Source organism: Corvus cornix, chromosome 13 (genome assembly GCF_000738735.6).
Source record: "Corvus cornix cornix isolate S_Up_H32 chromosome 13, ASM73873v5, whole genome shotgun sequence".
Classification (NCBI taxonomy): domain Eukaryota; kingdom Metazoa; phylum Chordata; class Aves; order Passeriformes; family Corvidae; genus Corvus; species Corvus cornix.
In genome coordinates this window covers 14,277,937-14,299,623 of record NC_046343.1, presented here as the reverse complement: position 1 = coordinate 14,299,623, position 21,687 = coordinate 14,277,937, and the positions used below count along the sequence as shown (strand labels likewise).

The following is a 21,687-nucleotide window of genomic DNA, read 5'->3' as shown; positions in this document are numbered from 1 at the left end:
GGATTTTGGTTGGATTTTCTGGAATTTTGTTCCTTTTAAAAAACCAAGAATGCCAGAAAAGTTTCTCATTGAACCTGATAAATCAACATACTAATGAAGTTACTTTAATTTCAGTCATTAATGTAGTTTGGTTTTTTTTTTTATTTAGGAATACAAATAAACTAATGCTGTAATTGGGAATATATTTCCATTCTTTGAGATGTTACTTTTTTTTTTTAGGTCTTATTAATTCTTCTGCAGTAATGTCAGTAATGTTCTGCTTTATTTGCTCTTATCAGGGAGGAAAGTCATATTAATGGGGAGGGTTATGGGATTTTTGGCATGCCTACTGCACTTAGCTCAATTCAGTGTTGGGTACCAAACATGAGCCACTCTCGTAGAGGCAGCATAGGTTTGGGGGGATCTACTGGATATTTAAAAAGAAATATTGAAGTACTTGGTTATATAAAGGTAAAACCCGTGGAGTATCTCATTGCAGGGAGCAAAGCCTGAAATGAAAAAAAAAAAAAATGCTGTGCATAAACTTTAAAACATGCAAGAGTTGCTGCTTAAATGACACTTCAAATTTTTGGAGTTGTGTCATTTTCCCCCCTCCCATCACTAAGGTGAGCAGTGCTTGTGGCCACCAGCATCAACTTCTCAGTATTGCAGAGGACAATCTCAGTCCTTTCTAAAGTAAAGTTTTATTTCACTGCATTTTCTTGCACTGCCAATGAAAATGTGGAACAGGCAAGGAAAATTGCTTTGAAAGGAATTCCTGCTATGTAAATCTGCCAGTTTTGAATTCTGATTATAAGTTAATTGGGAAATGCCTGCAGAATGGTAGCAATGCTGATGGCAGGTGCCTCTGGTTTGAAGCAGTTTCTGTTCAAACCCTTGTGTTGCTTTGCTTTATTCGAAGTTGGGAGGTGTTTTGAATAGATTTGTTAATGTTTGTCATGGGCTGAGGGAGGGCTCTGAAGGGTGTTACCTTACTGCTGGGTATGAAAAAGCTTCTTTGGCAGTACCATGGGAGACTGTTCTTCTAGATTTCAATTTTCATTCAAATGAGTTTAGATGTTTCCATCGAGTTGTCCCCGCAAGCTAGGAATTGAATGAAGATCTGGACTTAGACATGTAGCTGGTCTGTCTACATTTGTCCAGTTAATTTTGCTCTACTGCTGGTGCTCAGGCACAGCAAAAGGAAGTACATCTGCTGTTGCTTTTCTTTCCTTCCTTTTTCATCCTGTGGCTTCTGTCTTTCCTGGGATTGCTTTCACTGATGCTTCATTGTTTTCCAGAAACTTTCATTATCCCGGAGGTTTAATTCAGAGTCACTGAGGAGCTGGACATGCAACATCTTACCCTGTTGGAAAGCAATTCTTTTTGAGGAAGAGACTGGTTATGTCTTAAACAGTAAAATAAAACAGGAGCAGCCTGGTCTAGTGGAACGTGTCCTGGTCCATGGCAGGGATGTTGGATGGGATGGTCTTTGAAGGTTCTGTCCAACCCAGACCATTCTGTGATTGTTTTATGTAAAGTGATTTTAGTCCCCAGTAGAGTTGTCTGAACTGGGAGTGATCATTGCCACCACATCTCAGCATGAAACAGCAAGTGAGAATGGGAACTGATGCTTTTCAGGGACTGATCCTCTGGACTAGATATCAAATATGTAATTCAGTTCAGGAACCTCTGAAGATCTTGAGAGCTCTGTTAGATACGTTAAGCAATGTGGCTTTGTAACTACCAGGAGAATTTTTAAAAATGATGGCTGGGATGAACTTTCTTCAGTTTGTGGTTAATTTTTTCATAAAGCTCTGCAGTGACAAGTTGTACTAGAAATGAGCAGTGTCAGAGTGCTCATCTGTCTGCTGGAGAACTGCTCAATCCTCTATGGTACTTTGATGAATTTGTGACTAATTGTTCGTGAAGTCTGGCTTGTTAACAATTCTTCTGTGCTTTTCTGATGCCCTTCTTTAAGGGATCTTTTCCATGTCCTTACAAAGTTGGCCTGTCAAAATCTGTAGCAAAGCTAGCTGGCAGGCCTGCACCTTTTCTTGTTAATGTATGCATTTTGAAATCAGCTTGCTTTTGCCAAGTGTATGAATGACTGAATCTGAGGCACATCTGAAGCCTTCAGCCTGTGCTCCCATCTGTGCCATAGTTACATTCTAGTTCCCCCATCCCCTTCAGGAGCAGGAACTTCCAGTGTCTCAGCTTGAGCTCTTACCACTGGATCAAACTTAAATTTTACTTGTTTGCAACCTTTATGGGGACAGAACACCTAGATTTTCTGATCTGTGTAAGTAAAATTTTGGAGATTGAAACTCTGAAATATGAATTGATTAAAGCATTGTTTGAAAGCAGATGTAGGGTTTAGTAACTTCAGGAAAAAATATCCATCACTTCAGTAATACATCTATTTACCAGTGTAGCAAGGATTGTCTGATTTCAAAGGTGAGAGGATCATTTTTCCTATAAGATTTCTTTTTTTTTTTTCTTTCCTATTTTTTCTTTGTCTTTCCCAGTAGTTACCTTCATCTCAAGGGTTGTGTAAGGTAAGACGTGGGAGGTACATGTATGTTCCCACAGGAACCGGGTTAAGGACTGTAAATCTCACAATGAGTATTGGTGATATTTAATGAGAGGTGATATCCTGCTTTTAAGCTGCTTACCTTTCAATAAACTAAAAGGACCTTTTTGGATGCCTGTTCCCATTTGATGTAGAATCACACCGGGATTAAAGGAGATTCTGGTGTCCCTTTTGAAGGCAGCACTGCTCTTGACAGGGTGGTTGCGTCTTTGTCTGTTTCAGTGGAGCTGAAAATGAAAGAGAGATGTTCTTTTCTGGACAGTGAGATCATCTCAGCTTTTCTCAGCTGGGAAATACAGAAAAGAGTTTTAAATCGGGATTTTTTAACCTGGATCCTCTTGCAGCTGTACATGAGGCTCTGCTACATAGGAGTTGATCTAGTGATGAAGTTTACCTTTCTCCTACAAGATATATGGGAGCTTTTATGCAGAAATTGAGAAATGGAAGAGAACCCACGAGGAGAGCTTCATCCTTGTATTTTTCTCATTTTACACTGTCAGGGTCTCCACAAAACTCTTCAGTACTTGGTAAGATTCCACGTCTTGCTTTGCTTAGAAGACTAAAACTGGCTACCTGGCATCCACACAACTCTAATTGCAAACAAACCCCCAAACATGCATGCCAGACTACCTCTTAATTCTTCTCCTATGACACAATGCTTTTACAGACATGTTTCTGTCATGGCAGGGATCGTTGTTTTGCCTTCAGGGGATATCATCCCTCACAGTAACATAGCTCCTAAATTAAAAACTCACTTTCCTTGATGTGTGTGACACACTGTGGGTTTGATGCATTGTGTATGAGGCACCATTTAAACATCTACAAAAGCAGCCAGTCTTCTTGGATTTGAATTCAACAACTCTGGAGGTTGCTGTGTTGCTGTTACAGTGTGGAATCCGAGGTGCTGTTGTTTTTCCTTACTGGTTTTTGAACCATCAGGGGAAGGTCAGGGGTTTCTGGATTTTTTAGACTTGGCTCTTAGTCTTGTACAGATAAAGCGTGGTAGGACATGTGAAGCTCATTTTTGTAGTCAACACTTTTTGGCTGTTGAAGTCTCTGGATAGTGCAAAGTACAATGAAATTCTTTGTTTTGCCAGTAGTGAACAAAAAATCCGTCTTGTCTGTAACAAGATGCTGTGTCTGACCTTTGTGCTCTCTTTGTGGATCTGGATGGTTCATGGTAGGAGTCTGAACTCATGAGAGCTTCATTGCTTGGTCTTACCATTGTTCTTGCTTGCCTCATGCCAGCAAGCCAGTTTCCAGCTGGTGGATCTCATCCCATTTAAGTTCACGTTCCGGGTCTTCATGACCAGGAACATTTGTTCGTAGAACAAGAGCCGTGAGTTCTTCTTTTTCCTTCCACAGGACAAACAGGAGGACTTTAAGAAGACAGTTTTGGAGGGCATAGAGCCGGGCAGGCATCAGGCGAGGTTGGCCTTTGATGCTTGTAAGCTGCAGCCTCAGGACACATGCTAAGGACAAGCATGGCTTCAAGGCATCTCAGTCTCTTCAAAGATCTAGAGAGACTCACTGTATGGACTAGATGGGGCATTCTTGTCCTGTATTTTCCCTTCTGTTGGGTTTTCTAAAACTGGTTTTAAAAAAATAATATCCCAACCTTCCCAAATGCAGCAGCTTGTCTCATTGATAGCAGCCCTCTTAAATCTGTTAGTTTCCTCTAAGGTCTTCCCTTTTTAGGTGTTTGCTTTAAAGTAAAGGGCTAGTTGAGTTTTCAGGAAGGTTATTTGGGGCTGGTAGGTTGGTGACTGCTGGAAGAGGAGTTCAGTCTTGAAAATCAGCAAAGTGTTAGGGCCTGTATTTTTTTGCGTGAAAAGCTTTCTCTAGATCATTTTGTTTAGAATAATATTTAGATTTCTGTTAAATATTCACTGTTGACATGGATGAGGGGGGCTTGTTAAAGAACGGAAAAGTTGGACCTTTACTTTGAAAATACAGATTTTCTTCCTGAACTTTTAAATAACGAGACATTGGGAAAAAAAAACTCAGAGAAACTATCCTAGTGATTAATATAACCATAAATATTTGTGAAGAAGAATTGTGTGGGGGGAAAGCCTCTATGTAGCTGATCTTGGAATTGCCTAAACCAGAGAACTCAAAAGGAAGAATTAAAAAATACCAGTGATTGTCATAAGATGCTCCTGATGACTCTGCTTCTGCTCTGCTCTTGGAAGTATTGATTTGTCTAGAAAGGAAATAATTACTGCTGACTGGAATCTCATCTCCTTCTTGAGTCTCAGTGGAAAAGGTGCAGACAGTGTAAACTCCTGCCTGATTTGGGTAACACTCTCACTTTCCCTTCCCTTCCTATCCGTTACCCAAACACACAGAAAATTCTTCTCAGGTGTTCTTTCTATCCCAGCAGAATTAGCAGGAGAGCACATCACCCAGGGGTTTAGAGAATGGATTTATTTCCAAATGTGGCAGAGGTGTTCTGCTTTCTTCTCTTCCTGATTGCACTAACTACCATATTCCTCAGGGCTGGAGCAGTGACAAGAGACAGGATACTGTGGTGAGTCCTACAGTGCAGAGAGGCAAGGGAATTGTGTTTGGAGACAACTTACTGGGTTTAGATCATACAAAATAAGCACTGGTGTGCACTTCATATAACTACAAGGGAAAAAGCACATTGGAAAGGTAATGGGGATGCTTTGGGACAACTTTCATTTTCTCTGTCCTGATTTTGATTATCTAATGCAGCTGAAAAAGAGATTAGATCTAGATATATATATATAGATATATATAATCTTTGAAATTTATGATTATTCTAGGTGAAAAGACAGGATGTGTGTAGACAAAGGCACTGTATTGTCTCAGCTTCTTATTTTGGCTTGTCCTAGATGTCTTCCCTTAAAGCTTGAGTTAATGCTGTCTGGTGGCCATTATTAGGGCTATAGAGAGTGCTGAAGTCAGAATTAATTTCATCTTAAAATAAAATATGCGTTTCCATCCTCCAGTGTGAAAAATACCATCAAAATGCCATAAGTTTTGAAGATCTGCAGCAGGTGGGCACCCAAATGGTTTGGTTTGGCTGGACTGATGGTGTGCATGGTGCTGCAAGGATTGGAAGTGTGTAGTAGCTGAGGATCAAGTTCTGCCTGCTTGAGGAAGTGACAGTTGGTTAAACTGGGCAGAATCACTGCATTGCATTTCAATGAGGAAGCCTCCTGGCGTCCGTGTTTAAGACTTCCAACAGTGAAGTCTGTTAGGAAGGCAGAATGTTGCAAATAATTATACCTTACTGCCAGTTATCTGCTGTATCTCAGTGCAATATAGGAAGCTTTTTGCTACCTTGAATATAGCTAAGGTGACCTAAAATAAATTTTGCATCTTGCCATCTTTGCATCAGCGAGGATTTAGAACTAAGTGTGAGATAGTTCAGGCAGCAGTGTCCAGGTCCTGCTCAGAGCAGAGTGGTGGTTAGGAATTCTTTGCATCCACAGCTGCTTTGGGAGTGATGTGCTGGTGGAACCAGGGGTTTGCTGTGCTTCAGGCACACAGCAGCTTCTGGCTTTTTAGGATCTCTTGGCAGTGGCTGAGGAAGGAAAAACTATGCCAAATACCAGAGTAAGCATCAGGGCTCAAGGGCACTATACTAATTCTTGCAATCGTAGGGCCACATGTTAACATAATTAGGTTTAGAAGTCCTGAAATTCTGCCAGTTTCTGCCATGCAGACAGTCCAGAAGCAGGTATTTATTGACATCTAAGCAGTCATTGCCCTGTGGAGGGAATTTATTTAATAAACAAAAAAAGAAAAGAAAAAGATATGACTTCAGTAGTAAGTCTGTAGGGTTTTCTGTCTGCCTGCATATGATTGTGTGTTATACTACTGAATAAGTAAAGAAATCAGAGCACTACTGTGGGATTTAGCTGTGTGTTAAAGCAGTGGTGGACAGGAACACAGAGCTCTTGTGAAGGTTGAGGAGCAGAGCAGGAGAGGAGCAATGTAACCTCTTACAGTGAAGGATGGGCTTGGACTGGGGGCCAGTCTCCAACAGAAGATCCAGTCAAGAGGTTCCCTCTTCAAGTGTATGAACAAAAAACTAACTTAATGTGCAGCTTGTAACCAAAGTAAGCCATATGTCAAAGGACATATGCAGAGTTTTCAGGAACACAGAAACTATGGGAAGGAATTGAGTTGTTCTGTCAAATCTCTTCTTGATTTGTAGCCATGTCATCCACTGTCAGTACTAAATGTTAACTTTCGCTATCAGGTATACATGAAATTATGAAGTAAAGAGTGAATTTAGAGCTTGGCTTCCCAGATATTTGATTAAAAACCACGCATTCCTAGTATATTATTGATCAGACTGAACATTATTTAAATAGGGTAATACTGAATGTAGAGTGCACATACAAACACTCTCAGGAAGATGATGTTCTCTCCCCTTTTTCTGCGGGTGGGTTGATATCATTGCTCAGCATTCTTTGTGGTATTGATCATGTCTACATAGCAGGCACATTGTCTAGTTCTGTAACTGCTCTAATACGGTTGTATTCAACCACATCTTTTCAGTATTCAGAAACTTTTTAGATTAGAAAATTGTTCTTGATCCTCATTCCCTTTTTGTTGGTTTGTATCATCCTTTTATTGTCTTTCTGCTTTATTCTCCAATCCTCTTGTGACCTGCAGTGATTTGTCTCATTCTTATTTCTGATCCTCTTCCTTATGTTTTATAAATGTTGTGTGCACTCGAGGCACTATTGCAGTTTTGAGGTCTGGCAGCACGTGGCAGCTCTCTGGACTGAGGCACTGCAGTTTGTGGTTATTGTGCACTTCCTGATGCTGGGTGACATTTGTGTTCAATCTTCCACCCTTTCTGAGGAGGAAAGAAGATGTTACTGTTCTCATGTATGTTATGCATGTGAACACTAAAATAAAAAAGAGGGAGTGTAAGTATGGAAGCTTCCTGGTGTGATACCAATATGGATGTGGTCCTAATCCTTTTTAACAGTGTAATTTGGTATTTTAGGTAACATGAAAATTGACTCCAGTCAGTTTATATTTATTACAGTCTGCTTGTGAGATAGATCTTCTACAAGATGGGTAATTCTGGTCCCACCACAAAATACTTCAGGAGCTGAAACAATGGTACAATTTTTTGCCCATTTATACACCTGTTATTTCTTCTCTAGGAGCATGAATCTGAAGGTGGGAGAACCCCACTAATGAAGGCTGCACGAGCTGGTCACTTATGCACCGTGCAATTCCTTATTAGCAAAGGTAAATGCTAGTTTACATAACTAATTAAAAAGTTTAAAATGCCACTTTACAGTGCCACGTGTTTGTGATCTATATTCAAAAGTATTCTGGTTATGTGGATATGAGCATTTGTCAAACACGTAAGGGTTTTTTGAATTTCATGTAGTTCATGATAGAATGAATTACAAAATATTTTGCTAGTTACTTTTCCTACTCTGTTGTGTAGATAGATTTGAAGTACAGCAGATATTTTCAGTTTCTTAAAAAAGCACTTCCTCCTTCAGAAAAGCACATCAAGTACTGTCTGAAACAGTAGCAACTGCACCACATAGTGATGCTGCTCAGAGCTCAGAGTGAACATTTGGAATTGTGCTTCTTACACCATGTGTTCCCTCACTTAACACTTAAAAGCCCACTGTTGCTGTTGCAACTGCCTTGTCTTTACAAGGTGAGGAGGAGGATGTGTGGAAGCCAATCAGTTAGTCAAAATCCCTTGCTCTTTCCCTAGAAGTGTGTAGGAAGTAATTGGATTACAAGAGTAAAGTTTGTCTCTGTTCCACAAAATACTGTACTTGTCGATACTTTCTTTTAGAAAGGATTTCTTTGTGTTTAATTCTAAGATCGTTTCTTACTAGGTGCCAATGTGAACAGGGCTACAGCCAACAATGATCACACAGTGGTGTCCCTGGCCTGTGCTGGAGGTCACCTGGCTGTGGTTGAGCTTCTCCTGGCTCACGGGGCAGATCCTACTCATCGGCTCAAGGTATTTGCTTGCAGCTGTTGTGTTTCATAGGTTCTGAAAGAACCACTTGGCTGGTTTTGGAGTACTAAATTTAAATCATAGAATCATATCTTATGTGGGGATACTGCACCGGGGAGAAAAACTAATCTTCTGGCTTTTTGTTTCCAAAATCTCACTTCAGGATGGCTCAACAATGCTCATTGAAGCTGCCAAGGGAGGACACACAAATGTTGTTTCTTACTTGCTGGATTACCCAAACAATGTTCTGTCGGTTCCTGCAGCAGACTTGTCCCAGCTCACACCTCCATCTCAGGATCAGTCTCAGGTAAGGCATAAGGAGTTTTTTTTTTAAAAAGCACCATCAATGTTGGGAACAAACACTTGCTTAGTTGTTAATTTCAAAAAATGAACATAAACAGTGGAAGGAATTTTAAAGACCCTGCACACATGAGAATGGTAGAGAGTGAGAGAACTGGTTGGTCCTAGCTGCAGAGACCTGAAGAACACATGAGCTTTGTTCCCTTTTCTACTCCCTGGACAGGATAGTCCCAAACCTAGGATTTCAAAAGGATGTTGTTTTCTTTCCTGCATTTGCTCAGTATTTTGGTTCAACAGTTCTAAAGCCTTGTGGCTTTAGTAACACCCCTCACATGGTGTTACTGATTCTGTTCTTATATAAAAGAAAATATATTGTATAAATTCAGAGTTCTGCAGTCTGAAGAGGCAGTTTTCCAGGGGAGTTAGCTGACTAAAAGCCTAAAGGAATTAACAGTTTTCCGGTCAACACAGCCTGGGATCTCACACAGAGTAGCACAGTTAACTTTGACATATTATCCCAGTAAAAAAGCACAGGACAGGTCATACCAAGAGGTAGCATAGAATACACAGTTTGGGAGGAGTGGGCTGGAGTGTGCTGTCGATCTGTACCTTTGTATTAACACTTGAAGATCTGCTCTGCCAGAAGGTGTTTTTACCTGAGCGTGTGTCTGTGCCTTTGTTTAAGGTTCCCCGTGTCCCGGTGCATACGCTCGCTATGGTTGTACCTCCCCAGGAGCCTGACAGGACCCCTCAAGAGAACTCCCCACCTCTCTTGGGAGTGGTGAAAGGTCAGTATGTAGCCACTCAGAGAATATGTATGGTTTGGAAATGGATAGACTGGGGACCATTTTATTAGAGCTTATGCATAGTGTAGTCCATTCCATCAGTTCTTGAACATCTCTAATGAAGTATAATTTAAAACTATTTTATATAGTTCATAGTTTTTTCCTTATTTTCTTGCATTCTACAGTATAGCAACATTGGTTATTCTAATCTTATTATGCTTATTCTAATTTATTAGAATTATGCTTATTCAATTTTTTGTGGAAGGAAATGCTTATGGTAACTGCCATAGTGCAGACAGATAAAAAAGTTAATGTACTCTAGGTGTGGTGTTCGCTTTTGAATATTGTACATTGGTCTTCTAGAATAGTTGCAGCTATTATCCATGAACTCGATGCACCAACTTTTTCCTGTTCCTTCAGTAGCAATGCAAGCATGTTGGCCCTATAAAATACTGGTGCAGATCTACTTACAGGAGAGTTTTTGTTGTATTAGAAGTAGTTCTCTTGTAAGTAATCATAACATCAGAGTTTTTGCTTTGAACATGGTCAAACTGATTGGTTAAAACTCCTAGCAGTCATTAAATGGCAATTAAGGAGTTTGTTTCCAGCTGTGGATTCTGTAACAAAATCTTCATATCTGCTAAGTCAGCTCAGAAAGAGAAGCAGATTCTCGAGTGCAAAGTTGCAAACTGCAGCTCCTAATGATCTACAGTTTTGGATGGGGATCTTAAACATTACAGTATCCAAAGCTCTGTTAGCTAGATCGGCTTAAATCCTTTGTTTGAGGAAGCACTGAGCAATTCCAGAGCAAACAAACAACCATGAATCCCTTAGGGGCACAAATAAAGAGAGAAAAACATCGTGTACCTGCTGGTGCCTGAATGTGCAGCTGTGTCCCTCTCCATGCATATGCCATGTCTGTGACCTTTCAGATGCCCTTGCTGTCTCATTTCCTAGGATGTGCAACACTTGATACTTTGGATTTCATAAAAATGAATACCAAACAAACGAAAAGAATATACAACTTCTGGTTCAAATAACCCATCAAAAAGCTGTATACCAGCATGTGTGCCCTTCCAGTTCAATGCCTGTTAGCACTGCAGAGTGGGAGTGTTCTGGGGGCACATTTTGTGGTGCATGGGAATCAGTAAGGGATTAGTTGATGCTGAGTCAGAAGACTGAAGTTTAAAGCTAAAAGTTTCATGTTATTTAATTAAATTATGTAAGGCAAATAGTTGACTGTAGTTTAGGAAGCAGCTCTCATTACAAACACTGTATTGCCAATGTCAGCACATCCTTAGGTGTGTTTTTTGCAGTACCATGATGTTGGGACGGGCACAGGGAGATCTCATTGTTCACAGGGGTTCAGGACATGCTTCATGCGTGTCAGCAAAACTCCTGTTGTGTTGCAGGAGATGCAGCAATCCCAAATGTGTCATCAGGCTGATGAAGCATTCCCAAAAACTCTGTGCAAAGCTCTTGTATCTGTCAGATCTTTAGGGGGGAAATGGTATTTTTGTGCTAAATGCTGTGCGCTCACTGGAGTGCAGAGTTGGTGTGCTGTGCTGAACTGCCATTTGTAACTTGCTACACACAAGTGGCTTTAATTCACCAGACTTCCATCACTAAACTTTGTGGGAGAGGAGGGGCAAAAGAGGGGGTGAGTTGAGGTGGTCATTACTTCTGAGGCAGGAGAGCAGTCAAGTTCTTGCATAACAAAATTGTTTATCTGGGGGCAGAACAATTACTTGCCTTTGATTAGAAGTAGCCCCTGAGTTTTTGTATAAACTGTGAGCTACTGGGAGGCAGGAGAGCAGTACCTTGCCTTCTTAACCTTAGCACGGTAAGATTTTTTTACGGACCTGTGTGAGTTTTGCAAGAAATGCAGTAATGACACTTGTTTTCTGAAGAGTTCTTGGCAAGTCAAATGTAAAACTTGAACACATTTAAGTGTTTCTATTACAATTCAGATATGACATGAGGTTTTTCAAGAGGAATTTATGGTCTAATTTTGAATTTTATTATTATTCTTCAGTAAAGTATGAAGGCACATGGGATCATTACCATTTGAATAATTAGTTTGGGAAAGGATTTAATATCAGTGTTTAGCAACTGAAAAGAGAATCATTTCAGAGGCAGCAGTGAATCCAGAGAGACTTAGATAAAGGTGACACTCCAAGATGGTAATTTGGAAAGAACTGAAGAAAAATCAGGTAAAAAAAGGAACAGAATTAGTTATGGGACTGACCAGACCTCGGCTCCTACTTGCTTAGGAAGAATTGTTCTCAGTGCACTACATTTAGCATGTGTCTGCTGTGTCCGTGTAAAAGAAATCCCAGTGCAGTTCAGCTCTTTTTGCTTCCACAGGGAGAGGCAGGAGATGCCTTCCTTGGCAGATTCTACCAGCTGCTGCCCTTGCTGAGCAGGGGCAGGATTGCTCAGCAGCAGCTGTGGTGCAGCAGCTCAGCACAAAGAGCTTTTTGGGTACAAAACCCAAGTGTGCTGTTTCCACAGGCCCAAGGGTCCTTCCCAGGGGATCCCACAAGGGCTGTCCAGTGCAGGGCTGTGCTGCAGCTCCACGTGGCCCTGCACCTGCTTCCCTGGGAGAGGAGGAGCCCAGCCCAGGGAGCAGTCCAAAGGAATGCCACTGGATTTCTTCAGGAAACCAGCTCTTGATAATCCCATCTACTTTGTGAATGGTTCCTGCAGAGCCTTGTGCAATGTGCTGGGGAGTGCAGGGCTGGAGCACAGAGCACGTTCTAGATCGTCATCAAACACGCTGGGACAGCAAAGGATGCTCAGGGAGCCTGTGGAGGGTCGTTTCCTTAGTCAAAGTATTTTGACTAACATCAGCTGTTTACAAACATGTCAAAGTTCAAAGCAGTCTGTTTTGGGAGAATGAGGTACCAGGTTTTCAGTAAATTTTTCTCCAGATTTGTTTTACTTCATACTTATTCTGAAATTGTGCTTACAAATGAACTAATTGGCCTAAAGCAAGTACTTAAAACCTGTCAACATGCTGTCATTAGACTTTTCTACTGTCATTTTTAAGTGGGCAGTAACTTGCAGCGGGTTCTCATTTGGGGTGTGGGGTTTATTTAGAGTTCTACAAGACCCAGTAGACTTACTCAGGTGAAAGCTGCCCATATTTGCCTTTGATCCCTGTGAAGGAGACCAGAGTTCCCCTAAAGTTGACTGGTACTTTTGGAATCTATAAGCTTTCTCAGCTAAATATTCAATATATGGTATCTCCTGGATCCCCATGCTAGATCTAACAATCTGATGGTGTGGAGAAGGGGAAGAAAAACAAACTCTATGTAACTTCAATGGCTACAAATTCAATAAATATTTTTTACTCTGATATCTGACTTCTATGCCTAATACTGAGTTATGTATCCCAGCAGAGATCTCATGCATTGTGTGATTTAATAAAAATAGGGGCCAGGTTAACAGTAAATCTAGGAAGTTATATGACTTTCATGGAGGTAAAAGCATTAGTAAAGCAAACTGATATTCCAACTTTTCCAGCTTTTGCATTCTGATTTTTACCAGATTTTTCTACTGCACAGTTCCAGCTGCTTCATTGTTTAATGTGCTTCAACATCTTCTGACAACTCTTGCCATTTCCTCCTGGAAACTTCCTGCCTGGGTCAGCAGCTGGCCCAGGTGTCTGGGATGAGTTCCCAAGGGAGATTTCACCATCCATGTGTCCTGACTTCTGAGCTTTACTAATACTTTCTTTGTAGACTTAAAGACTTTTTTTCTGCAAATCCTCAGCAGTGCAGGCAGGTGATTTGACACCCAGACACGTGCAGGTCCCAGGAGCACAAATGTGTAACAGTCTTTTCACGGTGGTTTGTGAACTTCTGCTCCTTTGAAGCTTCAGTCACCTGCTTGCCACCAACTAATTCAATTACATCTTAGCAATTTTCCAGTTATATACCATGAAGCCACCAGAGGAAACCTGGGAAGAAGACTAAGATTGGAAAGAACTCAAATTTTTGAATGGCTGAAAATTGAGTTCAGTTTGGCTTGGTTTCTTTCAGCTGTGTAGCCGTTGCCTGTTGGATAGCATTGCACCTATTCCCTGCAATTTTCCATAGAAACAGCTGCAGGTGTGATAAAGACTGGCAAAATTACTCCTTGGTTCCAGGAGGGATACTGTGAACATACAAAGTCATCATTCAGCCTTCTACCAATTAACCTCTTCTTTATAAAGAAGAAATCAGTATGTATTAAAAACCACGTGGCAGATGAATTTCCTTGGGAAAAGCAGGCTTCTTTGTTTTCCAAATCAGCAAGATTATGTAATATTGTACTTTGCATTTGTGTGTGTATGGAGCAACTGATTGTTTCTCCAGGTCCTTAGAGATGAATTTCTTACTTAAACACAGAATTTTCATGACAATTCAATACTGAGTTCATTTTATTCATGTTGATTAGGCTGGTGAGTTTTAGCAGACTGCAAATTGAACTCTCAACTTCTGAGTGAAATCAGATTTAAAAAAAAAAAAAACCTCAAGTGCAAGAACAACGGACAAGCATTTCTGTTACAGAGCATACAAATGACATGGTGATTCATACAGATTTATGTAACAGGGTCTCCAGCAGAGAAGATGTATTTGAATGTACAAATGGGTATCACACAGCTGACTTTTTTCTTACTGTCGTTTTTTTATGCTGGAAAAAATCTTTTGGACTTTACTGTTTGGATTTCAATCCACTTTTTTTTTTCATTTAACAATGACAACAGAAATTAAGGAGCTGTCCACAAATCTCAGAATTTTGTCTAATAAAACATTAAGTATAATACAACTGAAAGGCATATAAATTAGTTCTTTCCAGGGAGAAGTGACATCCTATGGATTATCAGTCAGGGCTAGAAGAGCAAGTTCCTTGAGAGTCATAACCACTCAGGAAATATGGTATGAGGCTTGTTTGTTGGCAGCAACTGTATAAATACTAAATGTGTTCTAAGCAAATTTAAATTAGAAGAGTGCAATTGCTTGAGAAAGCCACCCAAGGACTACAAAACTGAAGGCCATTTTTCGAGGTTCTTGCTCACAGTGTTTAGGGACTTTAAATGTCATTTGCAGCCATAAGCATTAAAACCTGGTCATGGTGTCCTCTCTGCATGTTTACTGGGTGCTCAAGAGACAGGAATGATGCCTGGGAGAGGCTCATTGGGGTGAATGGGCTGTTGCAACTCAGGTCTGTGGGAGATGGTCTTAAGTGTATGGGAGAAGTACAGGAAATTGCTGTAGGAGACACCTGTCACTTCCTGGAGAGAAGTGGAGATCAGAGGAGTGGATGGGAAGCTGTGTTTGGGCAGAGTAGGTCTTACCCTGAGTCACACATGTTGGTCACAAACCTGGCTGAAGGTATGTGCATGCTCTGCAGGAATTGTGGTGAAGGCTGAGTTGTACAGGGTAGGGACCAGAACTTGGGGGAATGTGGAAATGCAAATCAAAGAGCAATTGGTCATACTGCTCACAAAATAACTGGGGAATCAGTCCCTTCTTTACTCTGTGGCTTTCCTAGCATGCCCAGTACCACTCTGGGTTTGCTGATCAATTTTTTTTCCTGTAATCGTGGTACTGGATAGCAGGTGGTATCTGTGTAGCAACATCTGGATTTCAGTCATCTTCAGTCTAAACAACTTAAGTTTCATATTAAACAAGTCTTCTAAAAATGATGCTTTAGAGGCCAGATTGACAGCTTAATGTTGCTAGGTGTAATTTGGTAGTAGGTTGATTGTGTAGGTGACTGATGCTGCCCCCAAAAGATAAATGTACAAAATAAATGAAAAAAAAAAAAGGTTGACGTGATTGTGATCTGGCCTGTGATTGGATTCTTAAGTCTTACTCTACTTACATATTTCAAAAGTGAAAGTATAAAGTATCTGTTCATAATTATGTACTAAAATGGGCACAGTATTTTTCAGGATATTGTAATATAGAGATTTGGATAAACCAGGAAATGCTACTTTTTAGTACATCCAATATTTGCATATTCAAAGCTGCCAACAGTGTAGCTATATACCCTTCTCCACCTCTGGTTAGACCTGACCGTTCTGGTGGACATGGCAGGTTTAGCAGATCTTTCTTCCTGCCCCTCGTCCTCTTCCAGTATCTCCATTTACAGGTTGCAACTGTTTTCTGGCATAGAAAGGGTGATCTGGAACCTGAAAAGTGGCCTGTCTATCTAATTAGCAGCTGATTAATGTAAATTTCTGTACCTTTTCTGGAACTTGAGAGCCCAGCTGGTCTCCTAACACCTGTCTTCAGAAACTGTCCCACCTTTCCGTGATGATTCTCGGTTGGAGCTGCTGTCTGGTGCTGTCTGAGCCCAGCCCTGGCTCCTCAGCCCAGCCCAGCTCTCAAGGTGGGGTTGTGCTTCTGCTCTTTCCTTCTTTTTGTGCTCCTAAAAAAGCTTTCCCATGACAGGTTTGTTTTCTCCCCAGCACAGACTTAATTGAGAGGGACAACATTGATACTTTATTATTTGAGGGGCTCTTTGAACTGTAGCTTTTCTTTCCTAGAGTGATGGAAGGTGTCCAGAGTTGCTGGGTTGTGGGAATGCCTTCTGTTAGGTTGGGAATGATAGATACAGGAGCCTTAGGGATGACATTAAACAGAGCAGGGCAGAGGGTTCCCATCTCAGCTGAAGGCAGGGTTCATTTGCAGTTTGGTTATGATAGCAGTGAAGCACAGCTTCGTTTCAAAACAATGATATAGACAAGCCTTTCAGAGATTTTTGGTGAGTGCAAATTTATTTCTCAAGAGTGTTCTCAAAAACCTGTAAGTTACACTTGTTAAAATTAAAGGATAAACCCTGAGTTTGTGACAAAGCCAAAGGGGCCACAGGTTAGAGCAGGCTCGAGCTAAACAGCCAGCACAGAGTCAGGAATTGCTGAACTTCCCCCAAATTCCTTATTGTCTGCTGAGAAATTGGCTGGGGACTCACTCATGGTTCAGAGCTAGGTAATAGCAGCGATGGGGAGAGGTGCTCAGCTGGAACTACTGACCTGCACAGAGTACAGAGCTGCAGAGGAAGTGTCCTGAAGGGTGGCTCCAGGGGCCACATGTGGGATGCTGGGCTGTTTCCTGGGATCAGTAAGATTCTTGTTGTTTCCCATCTAATTAGATATGGTTTGCTTTCACTCCTGGGAGTCTGCCGAAGGTATGCAGTGCAGAGTTGATCCAATTCTATTTTAATATTTGTTCTTTCTCTTTATGAGAGAAAAATCTCACATTTGTTTGGTTTACAGTTAGTTCCTCCAAAAAAGATTCATTTCAAAGTGAAGTGTACACGACTCTTGTTTTGACAGCAATGCAAAATGAAGTTGTTTGTGAATTGGTGTATTGTGAAGGATGGCCCAGAGAGAAATAAATCTATGTTTCAGGAAACTTAATCCTTCCAGGGCTGGTGACTCCTCTAAAACTTAGTTCTTGCATCCAGACTTTCACTTAACTGTGTGATGTTTTGGTAACTTTATTAAGCCATGGCTCAAACTGTACATCATTTTAGTACCCCTTTTAATGATTAATTATGTGAGTCTGCTTTGTAAAACTTCAACTTTTTTTTTTTTGAAGGCTCCATATATCAGTGTTTGGGTAAAGCAAATGAGTATTAGTGCAGAAAATTATTTAATCAGGCTAAAACCTTTCACATTTTTAATTAAAGTTCTGACACTGAAGTAATAATTGAAATCTCAGCACTTAATAGATTCCTTTTAGTAAGATGTGACTAGAGTTTCCCAGATGTGGCTTTGGGGAAAGTAGCCATGGTTTGCTTGAGGGCAGTCAGCACTTGGGGCAGGGCTGCCCAGCTTTGGTGGGCCTTGGTGAAGGTTATTTTTAAAGTCTTTATAATGAACAGTATTGTTCCTTTGTTATTGGAAGGGAAAGTGAGCAAGTTGTTCATTTGGTCCCAGATTTTTTAAAAAGGTGCTAAAACTTCACACTCCACTTGTAAGTACTAAGTTTGCAGTGGCAGGATTCTGCTTGTAATGTGAAGGTGAATGCTACAGTGTTTGGAGAAATCCTAGTTCAAAGTATCATCTTACTGTCAAGTTAGTCTGCTCTCAACTATAGAGTCTTTCTGCTCATAACCTTGCTGTTGGAAGTCAGCCTCTGGAAAATACTCTTATTTTAAGCTCTGCAGAAGAACTTTGGGAACTCAGTAAATCATGTAAATTGCCTTGCTGTTCTTGCTGATTCCCCTTCCCAAGTGCATTGTCAAGTATGTCAGAAACTGTAAACTATAGCTGTGCTCTCAAAGGGTTATGAGGATCAATACCGAAAATTCCGGCTATCTGCTTTGTCCTTTCTTGTCTTAACATGGAGTGTAGGGTTTACCTTTCTGTGCTTTGACAGCTGTGCAGTGTTAGTTGTAAAGATTTTTTTAAAATTTTATTTTATTTTTTATTATTATTATTTTTGGTGGGTGAGAGGGGAGGTTTGGGGTATCTTCAGCATGGCATTTTTTCAAACATTTTTCATGTGCTTAGGTGCATCCAAGCAGAAGTCAAGTTCCCTGCAGGTAGCAGATAAGGACCTACTGCCACCTTTTCACCCATACCAGCCTTTGGAATGCATAGTAGAAGAGACTGAAGGCAAGCTGAATGAACTTGGACAGAGAATTAGTGCTATTGAAAAAGCACAACTTAAATCATTGGAATTAATTCAAGGTGAACCTTTAAATAAAGATAAAATTGAAGAACTTAAAAAGAACAGAGAAGAACAAGTACAGAAGAAGAAGAAAATATTGAAGGAGCTGCAGAAGGTGGAAAGGCAGTTGCAGATGAAAACCCAACAGCAGTTTACCAAAGAATATTTGGAGACCAAAGGTCAGACAGACACACCACCTGCCCTGCAGCAGCAGTGCTCACTTACAGGGGTCTTCCCAGAAGTGGAAGCCGATAAGGGTCTGCCAGAGGATAACTTTTCAGGGTTACCTCAGGTTGACACAATCTTGTCTAAAGATGATGAGCAACACCAGTCTCCATCACCTGCTGAACAAATAGAGTTTGTCCCTATCCAGCCTTTGCCAGCACCGCAATGTAATTTTTCTGGTAACTTAGGTTATAATGGGACAGAGTCTCTTGAACTTCAGAAAGCATTAGGGAATCAGCAGAATGTAGGACAGCAGCAGCAAATTGCTGGGCAGGGGCTCTTAGTTCAAGAACCAGACGGATTAATGGTTGCCACTCCAGCACAGACGCTTACCGACACTCTTGATGACCTAATAGCAGGTGGGTTAAGAAATATACCTATTTTTGCATTAATTTGTGTGCTCAGTTTCCCTCTCTCTCCTTCCCTCCAAATACGTCTTGGGGTTTTCCAGTTTGGGAATACTTGCTTAAGAATAAAGTTCCTGATTAGTGCTATTAATCCTAACAGTGACTTCCAATTCTAACATGATACTTTTAAATATCTTTTTTTCCAAAGTGCAAAACTTCCTGTACTGGACATCTATTTTAGCCCCTTTGGCCTCATCTGTTTCTGTGCTTCTTTAAAAAGCCTCATCATGAGTAATTAGTAGTGCCCATTAGGAAACCCAAAAGTGTGACAGATTTATATCTTCTGTAGAATTTTCTGTGCAGGCTTATCAGTGACTTTCTTCAATGTGGTAGCCATCTCTAGAAAAAGCCAAATTATTGTCACTTTTATGGACAAACACGTCCCTCTCCTTGCTGCTGGAGCTTAAGCACAGCCTGGAATCCACGCACAACCGCTCCGTTCTGTGATGGCTTGTGTTTGCAGAATCCCTGCTAAACCCCAAGCGTTGTACAGGAATATCTGCTCGTTAGATGTTCCAGATGGCAAAAACGTGTCCTGTTAGCTGGATGAAAAGCAAAAACCCCAGCATCCTTCCACGTGTTGGTACGGTGTGAAGAGGAATGGGAATGCCCACACATCAGGTTGTGTGAATCCCCTTGTGCAAAAACAGGGATCACTTTGGGTGACTTCATTTCGTGGACTTGACTAGGATTGAGGTTTGCTGCTGGAGGTATGTAGGATATAGCCAGTGTTGTTTGGTCTGTAGTTTCTTTTTATTCAGTGTTTTTCAACTTTCCTTTGTACCTTGTGCCTGTCCCCCTGCCCATTATTTTCCTGTCTGTCTCCCCTGCCCCTCCCGTTTCGTAGTCGCTGCCATGTCCTCTGAAGTTCACGTCAAGGCTGTAGAAGTGTGCAGTGAGATCTTTGGCCAGCCATTCCTGGGAGCCTTTGGAATGGTAATTGCATCAAGCTAATGCAAGTCAAAACTACTTGTGACTTTGCAACCTCCCATGGAACCCAGAGTTGGTGGAGTAGTGGGGTGGTTGGATCAGCTCCCATCCTCTCCTCAGTGTAATTCCAGTTGTTTTATAGAGCATTGGTCTTAGTTCCCCCTGTTCTGGCATGGCAAGCCTCCCTCCCTGCTCTGTGGTGCTCTTCAGAATACTCAGCCAACATTAAAACATTCTCAATTTTTATTACTCAGGATTTTAGTACTGGAGTGTGTAAGGAGGAAAATTTGAATGGGTAATGCAAAACATAATCAAAAAGGGATTAATCTTTGGAGTAGTTGTTGTTGCTGAGAGTTGAATGTGTCTGGCACAAAGCCATGGAGTCTGTACCCTCTCGTGGTCAACAGCTCATTCTACAGCCACAAACTCGGTGTCCCCACTGTGAAAAGTGCTGCAGTCCAGCTGAGTGTGAGAACTGTGCTGTGGGAAAAAAGATTGCAAACAACCAGAAAAACTATCATCTTGAAAATAACTTCTAAAAGTGAATAGGCATTGGTTTGTTTTTTGAAAGCAGCTACTGGTTTTGCTAAGTAATTAAAGGCATTTTTTGCTAAGACATGAGATTTATTTTTTTAAAAATCACTACAAATAGCACCTTCTTCTGCATTAGAAACTACATTTACAGAAATGCAACTTGAGGAGACTTTAGCTGTTGAGTTCCAGAGGCTTCTGCAAAAATGTATTGATGTTGCTTTATTGAAATATGTTTTCTTCTGAAATTCATAGTTTTCTTTCACTTCCCTCCAAAACAAATTGTCAGAAGATATTTTTCTCACTTTGTAAATCCAGACAGTGTAAAAGTGACCCCATGTAAATTATAATCCTACTATATCTCAGATTTATACCTGTGTAAAAACAAACTGTGAATTTATCTACTCATACTCCAAACTCTTTGATCCATATCTAAAATGCACTTTTTCCACAAACTTGCGCATTAGTCCTTAATTTTATAAAGACATTTTGAGCAATAAAAACTGTTACAAGATCTGATTTTTACATGCCTACTGCAGATGCCAGGTAAAATGGTTCAGGGGCTTGTGCCTGGGAAGCCTGGCTCTTAGGGATCTTGTGTCCTGCACTCGGGGTGTCATTGAGGGGTCCCCTTGATCCCACTACTGGAGCTGCAGTGATGGTAGTGAGTGACTCTGGGTTTAGAAGAGGTATTAATATTTTTATTCCTGCTGAGTATTTCAGTTTTGATGGGGACTGCTTCAGAAGAATAGAAATTATTTTTCCCGCTGCCCTGAAATACCTTTTACTGTTGCTCTTACCAGTGGTGATATCCAGAGGAGGCCACGGAGATGCTCCAAGGGCTGGAACCTTTCTGCTCTGCAGCCAGGCTGGGAGATGGGGGTGTTCACCTGGAGAAGAGAAGGCTCAGGGGAGACCTCAGAGCCCCTGCCAGTGCCGAAAGGGGCTCCAAGTGAGGGACTTTGGACAAGGGCCTGGAGGGAGAGGACAAGAGGGAATGGATTCCCACTGCCAGAGGGCAGGGTTAGATGGGATATTGGGAAGAAATTCCTCCCTGTGAGGATGATGAGGCCCTGAGGTTGCCCAGAGAAGCTGTGGCTGCCCCTGCATCTCTGGAAGTGTCCAAGGCCAGGTTGGACAGGGCTTGGAGCAACCTGGGGTGGTGGAAGATGTCCCTGCCCATGGCAGGGGGTGGAATGAGATGAGCTTTAAGGTTCCTTCCAACCCAAACCATGCTGGGATTCTATGATGTAGGAGGCAAATTTTTCCAAGCCTCAGTTAT

General features: G+C 41.2%; 1 protein-coding gene across 12 annotated transcripts in view; it reads left to right on the top strand.

Moving 5' to 3' along the window:
* Positions 1-21,687, top strand: part of LOC104693513 (ankyrin repeat and KH domain-containing protein 1) — a 101,158-nt gene that overhangs the window by 44,963 nt on the left and 34,508 nt on the right. For 11 of the 12 annotated variants that reach the window (XM_039559345.1, XM_039559344.1, XM_039559338.1 and 8 more), the window contains exons 11-15: positions 7,729-7,816; positions 8,431-8,558; positions 8,719-8,862; positions 9,541-9,643; positions 18,153-18,896. In XM_039559345.1, coding sequence (XP_039415279.1) covers positions 7,729-7,816; positions 8,431-8,558; positions 8,719-8,862; positions 9,541-9,643; positions 18,153-18,896 — 1,207 coding nt within the window. The remainder of the gene's footprint in view (positions 1-7,728; positions 7,817-8,430; positions 8,559-8,718; positions 8,863-9,540; positions 9,644-18,152; positions 18,897-21,687) is intronic. The other variant, XM_039559350.1, reaches the window with a different exon arrangement.